Here is a 12,344-nt window from a genome sequence, read left to right as displayed (position 1 = left end):
CCTTTTCCTAATTCCTTTTGTTTGCCTTGGGCCACTGCTGGACCACTCTATTGGACACTTGGTCTGAACACCATATCATTTTTCTTTACCAGTTCCGTGGCCTTTGGTCCTGTCTCCCCACCTAGATTCTCTTCCGGGCAGAAGCCCAGTCTCTCAGAGTCCCAAAAGCCTGTGGCAACTTGGTCTCAGTGGAGCTGGCCCCCTCTGAGGAGGCAGAATCCACTTCCTTGCCCACCCTCCTGAATCGGGTGCTTCTAGACCCTAGCTCCACCAGTGCAGTGGAATACTCGAGACCACGTATGAATGCATGGGAGAATTGGACTCACTGTTTCATAGGCACAGTCCTAATTCTGAAATTAAAACTATCTCATCCATTCCCTTGGGAGGATGGGGGACCCGGGCGTTCGTGGTCAGCAAGCAGCCAGAAATAGGGGGCAGCCCGTTGGAGAGACTCTGAACTTGGCCCAGGGGAGAGCCTGCCCAGTTTGCTCAGGGTGGTGGGCATTTGCTGCCAAACTGGTTTTTGGGGACCTAGGGAGCGACATAGCAGAGGGGCACGTGAGGGACCCCAACTCAGGTGGCCAATCCCAGACTTAAACCAGTGGAGCAGATGGGGTGGAGGAGCCCCTGGGACCTGGCCTCTCCGTGGCTCCTTTCCCTCAACATCCCAGCCTCAGGAGAACCCCGCTTTGTAATCAGCATCTTTTGTCTTTTCCATTTTTTCTAGTTTTGTTTTTGATTAAGTATCCCCACCTTGTGGACAATTAAATGCAGAAGCTAATGGTCTTTTAAAAAATCTTTTAATATATGCTAAGAGCCACTTAGCTTTTGAGAGGCTATAATGGGACAAGGGAGAAAATGGCGTCTTCTCCTAAATTTAGAAAGAAGGATGATCATCTGGTTGCTCTAAAACGCAAGTCGGCAAACTTTCTTAAAGGGCCAGCGAGGAGGTATCTTTGGTTTTGTGGGCCATATGGGTCTCTACTCAACTCTGGCATCATTACACAGGCACAGCCTTAGACAGTGCTTAAGTGGATGGGCCAGATTTGGCCCCCAGGCTGCAGTTTGCTGACCCCTTATCTAGAGAACTGAGGACATAGGGGATCCGTATGTTTAAAGCCAGAAATGTACTAAAAAAGCCTTCCAGGCAGTAAAGGCGTCTACACAGGCTTGCCCGGTTATCTGTCCCCCACATTCACCTCTTCCTCGTCTTTTTTCCGGAAGAACCAAGTAACCATACCCCATGGGGATAAGTATTTTACAGGTGTCACCTCATCTCAGCCTTGCATCAGGCAGGAAGTAGGTATAATTGTTGTCCCCACTGGGGTGCAGAGAGGTTAAGTCACTTGCCCGGGGTCCTCCCAGCTTGTAAGTAGTGGAGCCAGAGTTCAAACCCAGACTCTTGGCTCCACTGTTTCTGTATTTGTCTTGAATTATTTCACTACAGAGAATATAATTTCCACCCTGTTTATGAAAGACTTCAAAGTAGCCACAAATAGGATGAAAAGCAACTTTTCTACTCCTATCCCAGTAGAAAAATAAAACAAAAGGAAACATATTGCCTGTTGCAAAAGGCAGGACACCACATGGAAGCATCAGAAATTGACAGCATAAAACAAAATGACAGCTGTAAGACAAACATATCAGTTATGGCAGTAAAGGTAATTAAACTCCTTATTAAAAGACAAAGAAGCTCAAACTGGGCTTAAAAAAATATGCTACTTATAAGAAATACACTGGGTGGGGGGAAGGAGATAAACTGATTCTCATTTTTACAGTAATACTTGGTGGTTGTAAAAAACTTAAACAATACATGAGATAAAGTTCAAAGTGAAAATTCTCATTTCCCAGTCCCACTCCCTAGAGGAAAATGGTTTGACAGCTCGGTGTAAACACGTCCACATTGTTTTTCTCTGTATGTCTGCCAGATGTGTTACTTTTATAATCAGAAAATTAAAAAGTCCTATAAAAAAGAAGGCCAGTCCTCCCCATTCCCACCAGAGGAATCAAAGTGGTAGCTGTAGCTCATTTAGGCCTCCGAGGAAGAAGTAAGAGGAGTTATTGGGTCTCTAACGTGATCTCACTTAATCTTCTGGTCACTCTTGTGAAAAAGATGCGATCATGCTGTAAGCACGAGAAAGCTGCAAATCAGTGAGGTGAATTGACTTGCCTGAGATCCCCCTGGCCAGTAACATTTGAGCATTTACTGAGTGTTAGATACTAGGCCAAGTGCTTTGCATGCATTGTCCTATCGAATCCTCATGACAATCCTAGGAGGTAAGTCCTGTTAGTGTCCTCATTTCACAGATGAGAAAAACTGAAGCACAGAGTAGCTAAGTAACTTGCTCAAGATCACACAGCTAAATGAATGGCAGAGTCAAGATTCCAACCCAAGGACTCTTGATTCCAGAACCACCACTCTTAATCACCAAATGAGGTCTGTCTGACCCCAGAGTTCATTCTCCTTTTATTCTGCCATAAAATGGTGGAGTTAGCAGACCCCAGGGCAAGGCTTACACTACTTCTTGTCATTCACGCTCAACACCTAGTCACCTAAAACCCCTCTGAGGGCAGTATGAGGGTGGGCATCCCCACGTGGTTAGCAACCACTTAAAATTTCTGGAACCAGACCACCCAGGTTTGAATCCTGTCTCTGCCCCTTCCTGGCTGTGTGCTTCAGTTACCTACCCTCCCTGTAACTGTTTCCTCAACCTTGAAATGAGGCTAATACCAGTACCCTCCTTATGGGTTGCTATGAAGGTAAAACATACAGGAAAAGAAACAGCACATGTAGATCAGTGTCCAGCACCTTGTGAGGCTCCCTGAGGACTAGTTCGTCATACTCTTGTGCTCTGTCACTGTTCCCGATTGCTCCTTGCCTGGCACAGCTTTAACCTCAGAGGTCAGGAGAGGTGGGCCGTCCCTCAGTGGGGACCACCAGCCCCTCACCAGAAGCCCAGTGTATTAGTCATCTCATGTCATTGTAACAAAACACCACAACCTGGGCAGCTTAAACAACAGAAATTTGTTTTCTCTCCGTTCTGAAGCCGTAAGCCCAAGATCAAGGTGCTGGCAGGTTTAGTTCCCCCTGAAGCCTCTTCTTCCTTGGCTTGCACATGGCCACCCTCTCACTGTGTCCTCATGTGGCCTTTTCTCTGTGTGCACATCCCTGGTGTCTCTTCCTCCTCTTATAAGGACACCAGTCCTCTTGGATCAGGGCCCCACCCTGACGATTTTATTTAGCCTGAACGACTACCTGTTTAAGGCCCCCTATTAATCAATTAATGCAATCAAACTTCCATGATTATTTAACACTTTATTTTTAATTTTTTAATGTTTATTTATTTTTGAGAGAGAGACAGAGACAGAGACAGAGCATGAGCAGAGGAGGAGCAGAGACAGAGATGGAGACACAGAATCAGAAGCAGGCTCCAGGCTCCGAGCTGTCAGCACAGAGCCCAATGCAGGGCTCAAACCCACAAACCGTGAGATCGTGTGACCTGAGCCACCCCGGCGGCCCTCTTAACGAACTGAGCCACCCCGGCGGCCCTCTAACACTTTATTTTTAAAATATTTTTAAAAAATCAGAATCCTCCTTAGGTTCATACATTATAGTTAGCATGTGTGTTTTACCTGTCTTAATCTGTGGATGTCTACCCACACCCCTTGCGATTTTTTTTGTTGAAGAAGCCAGGTCATTTATCCTGAGGTGTCTCCTGCACTCTGAATTTTGACAATTATGTCCCTGGGAGGTTCTTTAACATGGTCCTGTCTCTCTTATATTTCCTTTAGTTGGCAGTAGGACTTACAAACCTAATCAGATTTAGGTTCCATTTTTTGACCAGAATATTTTACGAGCAGGGCTCTGTGCCACCATCAGAGGTGCAAATGTCTGGTTGTCTCTCATTTGAGGATGTTAGGAGCCATCAGTGGCCCTTGCCTGGGGAGTGCAGAATGCCTACATGCTATCATTTCATCTTTTAGAAGCTGGAATACTTAAAGAAAACTCACCCTCATCAACTATTTGGTTACCCTGAGGTACAGTTCATAAAGGAAAGGCAGGAGAAAACTTAATTATTTTCCTTTTTTTAGCAGTTTTTGTATCAATGAGCTGATTCCCTGACATCTTCTAAGGTTGAACATTTTTAAATATCATTACAGTCCAGTGGATTTGAACATATTTTATGCATTTAAATCCACTGCAATTATTATTCTAACCAATGCTCAAATTGTCCCATCGGCCAGTGGGAGCCTTTTGAAAGTGGCCCAACCTCATCTTGAACATTTTCTGTCCCTGACCTGGAATCAGCCATTTCTCCAAGGAGCCCTGGTCCCTTTTTTAGTGGAAAATGATACTTAAGAGTCTGGGCACCAGGCATAATTATTACTATTGAGTAGGCCCTTGTCTCTAAGGCTTTTCAATGAACAGAGCTAAAGAATCATTTTTTAAACATAAAATGCATAATGGGCTCATTTCATTTCAGATGTAAGAACACTTACTTTTTCACTTTCTTGATGTCATATCAGGACCTGCTCTCATTCCTGCTGAAAATTCCGGCTCCCTACAACACCAGCGTCATTTCTCATTCCCTAACACATACTCAAGAGTCTCGGAATTGAACTACCACCACTGGCAACAGCAATGTGATCACTGCAGATGGTTTAAGTTGCTTTACTTGCAATTCCTCTCATTCCGGGATCCTACTAGGGATGGACAGCGCTCTAAAATCTCTTTCGCTGTTTCTCCATGTGTGATGGTGCTAGCAAGTGACCCCATACCGTATTCATTTCGTTTACTCTCTTGTTGAGTTTTGAGAAACCACTTATCAACTTTAAGTCTTTCTTTTTAGTGGTGAAAAAACAGTTACACAGTTCCAAAGTTAAACCCCTAAAAGAAGGTATGTTCTGAGAAAATCTAGCTTTTACCCCTTTCTTCTCTACCCCCTTTCCTCCTCCTCTCCATAGATAATCGTGAGTTTTTGGCTTACTCTTTATCGATTGTTAACATGAGTGACTGTGTGTGTGTGTGTGTGTGTGTGTGTGTGTGTGTGTGTCCCTCCCCTCTCTTAGCTAAATGGAATCATACAATTACTTTTTACCTCTTTACCTTGCTTTTTATTCACTTGCTAATGTATTCTGGGGACCACTCCCTGGCATTATATAGAATATTCCTCATGCTTGCTCACAGCTGCATCGTACATCTTGTTGATACCCCAGTTCATTCAGCCTGCTCCCCGTTGCTGAACATTTGGGACCTTTCCACTCCTTTGCTATCACAGATAGTGCTGCCCTTGTATAGCCCTTGTATGTATACACGTCATAGTTTTGCAAGTGTATCTTTGGGATAGAGTTCTAGGAGAACTGCTGGGTCAGAGAGTGAACACATAAGAGTTTTGCTAGACATTCCCAAATTTCACTTCGCAGGGGTTGGGCTATTTTGCATTTCCACCAGCAAGGTGCTAGAGTACCAGGTTTCCCTTAGCCTCACATGTCATTAAATTTGGGTTTTGCCTATCGTATGGATGAGAAGTCATTTCTCATTGTAGTTTTAGTATCTATTTTGTTAGAGTGAGACTGAGCGTCTTTTCAAATGTTAAAGACACATTGCATTCAGGAGCCCTCCCCCGCCTCCTCTGTGCCTGGCACCTGTCACCCTGGCATGTGAAAATGAACCAGCGGGTGTGAAGGACTGAATGCATAGAGAGGTCATCTGAGCATCACATGGGCAGAAGAAGAGGTGAACCGGCCAAAGCACTGAAACAACACAGCGGAGAAACACAAAGTGGTGACTAGCAAAGGCAGGATCTGGGTTTCCCTGTTTCAGATGGGGTTTTGTTGAGATTTGTGCCCCGAAGCGGCTGTGTGAGCTACAGCTTTCTGGAGAGTAAGTGAGGATATTGCAATCCACAACCCAAGAGGCAGGGCCCTTGCTGAATTGAAGCCAAGAGAGAGCCCCAGCTTCTGCTGAGGCTAATACCTGCATGGAGACCCCAGGGACGGAACAGTAGGCCCACTCCCCTCCACCTCCGAGGTCTCATGTGTCCATCGGAGAAACAGGGGAACACACTCGCAGGTTCAGGGAGGTGCAAGGATGGATCCGGAAAACTGGGATTACCCAAGAAGTGACAATCCTCACGTTGCACTTTACTCTCTTGGTATTTGGTATAAATGCTATATTCCTACTTAAGTTCCTCCAAGCCTCAACTTAACTGAAAATGGGGTGATAATCCCCACCTATAAAATGAGGATAACAGTAGTATCTGTCTTTTAGTGTTGCAGTTGTCACAAGAATAATCCACGTTAAGCCCTGACACAATAAACTCTCAATCCCTGTGAGCTCATTCCTGCCACTTAACAGCTGTCTACCATTACGTGCCGCAGGGGGATTTAGAGGCAGAGGTCTTGAAGTGAAATCCCAGCTCTGACTCCATTAGTTCTTGATCTCATCTTTTAGCCTGCTTAGCCTTAGTTTTCTCCTCTGTAAAATAGGCATAATAACTGTGTAAATATCGTGTGCCTTTCAATGAGATAATACACATAAAGTAGCATCGTAAGTCATTGGCATGGGTTTCTGCTTCTAGTGCGATTATTATTGTTATTATATCTCATGTTAATTAAACTTCCTAATGGAACATTCTATGAAGAGTTCTTGACAATTATTTTTAGATGTTTCCAAGAAGTTTATAGAATTGAGAGAAGGAAAGGTGTATATTTGACCATGTTTTATGAGACCGATTACCTAGAGATAAACATATACAACATTGCAGAGATACAAGTGTGGATAGCTTTTTATTTCCTTCCTGGTCCTGTTCAGGGCATTTTTGGCATCTGATAGCTTCATAGCAAGGGATTCCAAGGGAAGCAGAGGTTCTTTTAAAACTGGGAGCCTGCTTAGTTTAAGGTCTCTGGATTTATGCTGTCTTCCTAGGTCTGAATCCAGGCCCTAGTACTTACTAACACAGGGCTGGTTGCTTAACATCCATAACCCTCTCTTAGCTGTAAAATGCAGAGGATAATAGCGCCACCCTTACAGGGTTTGTGTTTTATGAGGAATGAACGTGACTGTCTGTGTGAGCCCATGAGTGGCAGTGGTGGTGACAGTGGCCCACAGCGTGGGTGTCAGTTGTAGTCCTGGGAAGGCATGTGTATTAGTCTGGGTGGGCTAGGTTAGACTGCACTGACATACAACCTCTAAATCTCAGTGGCTTGAAAACAGGAGTTTATATCTCACACAGACTACCTGAGCTGCATGTTTGACATTGGTCATCAGTGGCTCTACTCCTCAGAGTCACTTAAAGGCCCAGCTTGGAGGGACTTCCATCTTGACACACTCTCACAGTCACTGAGGCAGGAAACTGCAAACCGTGCACCGGTTCCTAAAGGTTCCCCGTGGGCATGACACGTGCTGCTTCTGTCCTCACTTTATTGGGCAAAGCAGTCGCGTGGCCTAGCATAGCTTGAAAAGGGGTGGGTGACGAAAGCTGACCACGTGCCTGAAGGAGGAGGACTGGAGTAGCTCTAAGGAGCACCACAAGGACCAAGAGATGGAGGCAGGAGAGGCAGTGGTGAGGTGGATGGGGACGGGACGCTGAGGGATGGGCAGAGAGAGACCAAAGGACTGAGATACCAGGCGTGGCAGGATCAGAGGTGTGTCTGGACCAGGCAGTGTCTTGTGGAGCCACCTGCCATGAACCTTCCATCCATTCATTTATTCACTCAAGCAGCAATCACTGATAACTGTGTGCCAAGCTCTAGGCTAAATGCTGGGGATCCCAACTTGTATTAGACCATTAATAAGGTCCCTGCCCTCATGGAGCTTATAGTAGAACAGGTTGTGCTGGTGCTCCAAGCCTAGCATCGGGGTCTGCCCATTGCCCAGTGCCAGACCACGCCAGGCATGAGGAGATTGCCTGGTCTCTGCCTTTGCCACAAGCCTGCTGATTGAGCGAGGAACAAAGTGAAAAATAGTGTGACCCAAATATCAGCTGTACTTCAGCCTCTCCAGAATGGCAGAGGACTTTGTTTAAAGGATTATTTTTATTTCTCCCCTCCGGCCTTTAATAAAAGTCCGAATGATGTAAGTGGGCCGTATCTATAAAGATCCCAATAGACAGAACTCACAGCTTATATAGTTTACGTAAGTCTCCATAAAGACAAAAACAATACTTGTTGGCAGATATGTTTTATAGAGAGAGTTTTTATCTGTTTGTTCACTTGTCCCCTCAAGAAAACTCCTTCTCTCCCTTCTGTTCCCCAGCCCCCTGCGGTGGTCATCTGACTTCACCCAGTGGTACCATCCTATCTCCAGGCTGGCCTGGCTTCTACAAGGATGCTCTGAGCTGTGCCTGGGTGATCGAAGCCCAGCCAGGCTACCCCATCAAAATCACCTTCGACAGGTACCTGCACCCACAACCTTGGAGGCAGCAGCAAGGGGGTCTTCTAAGGAGTGGTGTGGGAGGGCACCTGGGGCTGAGGGACAAGGACCAGCACCGATGCTGAAATGTCAGCCAAGCCAGAGAACACTGGAGCAAATTGCCCTGGGGAGTGGGGACAGACCACACTGGTTTTGCCCTTGGCCTTGGTCCCACCTCAGTAGTGGGGTTTGTGCTGTTTATGACCAGAGGGGTGAGCAGAAGGTGGGGGTATCACTTGGGATGTCAGAGCCTCTCTGGCTCCCTTACCCCCAAGGAGGGAGAATGGGAGATAGACCCACCAGTCACTGAAGCAGTCATTGGCATCTGAAGAGCAGAGCTCTGAAATTTGCAATGTGGGAGGGCAGCCTTCCTGACCTCTGACCCAAAGCCTGCTCAGATGCCCCCACTTCCCCCTCCCACCCCAGGTGCTTCCCTTGGGTAGAGAAAGTAGTCACCCAGGTTTGAAGACAAACTTCTTCTGTACAGAGCATCCCCAGCCTAGAAGGGCAGTGCTCAGACTTTTCCGTGAGGGCCCGATAGTAAATATTTTAGGTTTTGTAGGCCATTTGTGGTTATCTGTTGCATATTTTTTGCTTTTTAAAAACATACCTCTATATAAATGTTAAAAACCATTCTTAGCTCTTAGGCTGTCCAAAAATAGGCTAGAGAACAGATTTGGCCCTGGGCTATAGTTTACTGAATTCTGGCCTAGATCCTTCTGACCCCCATGAGTCTAGTCATTGCACCTCTAGGCCTTAAGACCTCTAGGTCTTAAGATAAGTAGTCTTGGTCCAGGCCACAAGGAGGACTAAGAGAGCTGCCTAGCCGCGGGAGGAGGGGGAGGGGCTAAATGCAGTAGAGAAGGCCCTTCTGTATCACTATTGTATTTAAATGTCCCAGCCAGCCAAAATCTGGTTGTTCTGAAGCCCTGGGTCAGGCAGGGCCTTTTGTCATTTGCAAATTAATAAACCATGAGTTTCTCAAGAAGTCTACATTTCCATCTTTGGCAGATTTAAAACCGAGGTCAACTATGATACTCTGGAAGTTCGAGATGGACGGACATACTCAGCGCCCTTGATCGGGGTTTACCATGGGACCCAGGTTCCCCAGTTCCTCATCAGCACCAGCAACTACCTCTACCTCCTCTTCTCTACCGACAAGAGTCACTCAGACATCGGCTTCCAGCTCCGCTATGAAAGTGAGTCTTGGCAGGGAAGCCGATGACAAAGTGGGCTCCAGTGGGTGAAAGGACCCAGGACTGTTCCAGCAGCGGGCCTCCAGCATAGCCCCATCTCCATGGCTTTCTCAGTTAGGCTGTGCTCCTAAGGGAGGGGGCACTCCCTTGCTCTCAGCCTCTGTCAGAGCCCATGGGAGCTTAGAGGGGAGCCTTTGGAAACAATGAAAGCTGATGATCTACACACCACAAGGCTTCCTCTGCGAGCAGGTGGTTGGGTGCCACTGTGCCGGGCTCTCTGGGGACAGAGTGTTTGAGGATCGTGAGGTTAAAAGGTGATGGCATCTCCTGCTCACCCTCACCCTCCCTCATCACCTTCTGCATCCATCTCTGGTGCCTCAGTTGAAGAAGATGGATGTCCCTTCCATTCTTTGTAGACCAACATAGAAACTCAGGATTGAGAGCGCCATGAGGAAAGCCTCATTTTCTTACTCATGTTTGTATCCCTAAGACTTAGTGTGGTGTCTAAACCGTAGTGGACACTCAACTTCTGTTAATTAAATGAATGAATGAATGAATGAATGAATGAACAAATAATAGAACCAACTTGTTTTCTCTGACAGACAGGTCTTTATTTTTAATTTTTTTTTCAACGTTTTTATTTATTTATGGGACAGACAGAGACAGAGCATGAACGGGGGAGGGGCAGAGAGAGAGGGAGACACAGAATTGGAAACAGGCTCCAGGCTCCGAGCCATCAGCCCAGAGCCTGACGCGGGGCTCGAACTCACGGACCGTGAGATCGTGACCTGGCTGAAGTCGGACGCTTAACCGACTGCGCCACCCAGGCGCCCCGACAGACAGGTCTTTAAATACCCTCTCAGCAGATATTGACAGCCACGCTTGATGCATGGGTAAATAGCAGCTTCAACTTTCTGTAAATCAGGGCTCTCTCCTCCTTCCCTTTGTGAGCCAGCTGGGGTCTCTCTATGGTGATGGTGAGCTGTCTGTTCCAGCTGTGGGCTCTCTTTTCCAGCTATAACACTGCAGTCAGACCATTGTCTGGATCCAGGGATCCCTGTAAATGGGCAGCGCCATGGAAATGACTTCTATGTGGGTGCTCTGGTGACCTTCAGCTGTGACTCAGGCTACACATTAAGTGATGGGGAGCCCCTGGAGTGTGAGCCTAACTTCCAGTGGAGCCGGGCCCTGCCCAGCTGTGAAGGTGAGATACACTGTATGGGGGTGCTTAGGTAGTGGATTCCTTTCCTGCCATGAAAAAAAGGAGCTGGCAGGGGCACTGACTCTCCCACTCCATCAGTGAGGGCTGGGGGTGGAGAGGAGATGGCTCCCAAGTTCCCAGGAAGATTGGTTGGGGTGGGGGAGCTCCCCAAGCCACTCCAGTCTTTGACCACCTTCTTCACTCTCGTAGCACTCTGTGGTGGCTTCATTCAAGGCTCCAGTGGGACCATCTTGTCACCAGGGTTTCCCGACTTCTACCCCAACAACTTGAACTGCACCTGGATTATCGAAACATCACATGGCAAGGGTGAGTGGTTAGGCCTATAGCAAGTATTGGGATGTGACCTGGTCAGGGCCCCATGTTCCCCAGGTCGATGTGACTTCCATGGGGATCTCCCTATGTAGTGACCACAGGGCTTAGACTGAATTTTTCTCATCAGCAAGGAAACTCCCAGAAGCTTCATATCTCTTTGAATCAACAGAATTCATTCCATAAATATTTTTAAGAATCTGAAATCCCCATGCCAGAAGAGATCATAGAGATCACCCTACCTAATGCAGGAATCTTCTTGAGTTGCCTTCTACAAGATGGCACCACACCGTCTGCCTGAACACCCCCAGTGGTGGGAAGGTGGCCAACCCATTTAGCAGATGGGCACCTGCTGTCATTTTTTGATGGGTCTGACCCCTCCTAATAGCTTTTTAGGTATTCCTGAAAATTTTTCCTTGTTCTGTGTCCTAGAGGAACATAGGATACACCTGCTCCCTTTCCCCATGTCCACCCTTCAGAAACTGGACCCAGTGATCCTTTTCTTACATAGCTCACCTGTTCCTCAGGTGCCATGTTTTCATATTCCTCACCAGGCTGGAGTGTTACCTCAACTTCCCTACCATGAATGATCTTTGGAAACCCATGTTCAAATTAGGGGTTCTGGTTAAAAATAAACAGTAAATAATATAGTCTTTGATTCAAGAAATATTGATGGAATGCCACCCATGTTGCAGACACTGGGGCTGGGAATAAGCAGTAACCAGGCAGACATGGCTTCTACCCTCAGAGCTTATTCTGAAGTTCATCCAGAGTCATGGTTCTTAACCCCTCTGCACTTCAGCAAATACATTAATGCTTAGACTGCACCCTGGAGATTTTGATTCTCTACATTGGAGGTGGAAAATAAGCATCTTTGATTTTAGAACACTTCACTAGTAATTCTGATGCATGCTGTTGAATAAGAACCTCTGTCCGGAAGAGTTAACATGTAGAAAAGCCAAGAAAAATTTTTAAAAGAAGAGTAACTCTTCCAGATATTAAAGTGTTGTTATCGGCTAAAATAATTTTAATGATGTGGTATGAGTATTGGCGTGGACACACATATCAATGGGGGAGTATAAAGGTCCAGAAGTAGATTCCTTTGTGTATGTGTGTGAGTGAGTGTGTGTGTGAGAGAGTTTGTGCACACACACACACGCATAGTCCTGTGTGTGTGTGAGTGAGAAAGAGACAGTTTGTAGTA

At 46.5% G+C, this 12,344-nt stretch overlaps 1 protein-coding gene across 1 annotated transcript in view; it reads left to right on the top strand.

Annotated features, from left to right (window-relative positions):
* Positions 1-12,344, top strand: part of CSMD2 (CUB and Sushi multiple domains 2) — a 553,689-nt gene that overhangs the window by 324,220 nt on the left and 217,125 nt on the right. The window contains exons 16-19 of the mRNA XM_040455784.1: positions 8,258-8,396; positions 9,425-9,612; positions 10,625-10,813; positions 11,021-11,137. Of these exons, the coding sequence (XP_040311718.1) occupies positions 8,258-8,396; positions 9,425-9,612; positions 10,625-10,813; positions 11,021-11,137 (633 nt within the window). The remainder of the gene's footprint in view (positions 1-8,257; positions 8,397-9,424; positions 9,613-10,624; positions 10,814-11,020; positions 11,138-12,344) is intronic.

Source organism: Herpailurus yagouaroundi, unplaced genomic scaffold (assembly GCF_014898765.1).
Source record: "Herpailurus yagouaroundi ecotype Mexico unplaced genomic scaffold, PumYag 77, whole genome shotgun sequence".
In the NCBI taxonomy this organism is placed as follows: Eukaryota; Metazoa; Chordata; class Mammalia; order Carnivora; family Felidae; genus Herpailurus; species Herpailurus yagouaroundi.
The sequence above is the reverse complement of the archived record's forward strand: the minus strand, read 5'-3'. Positions and strand labels throughout refer to the sequence as shown.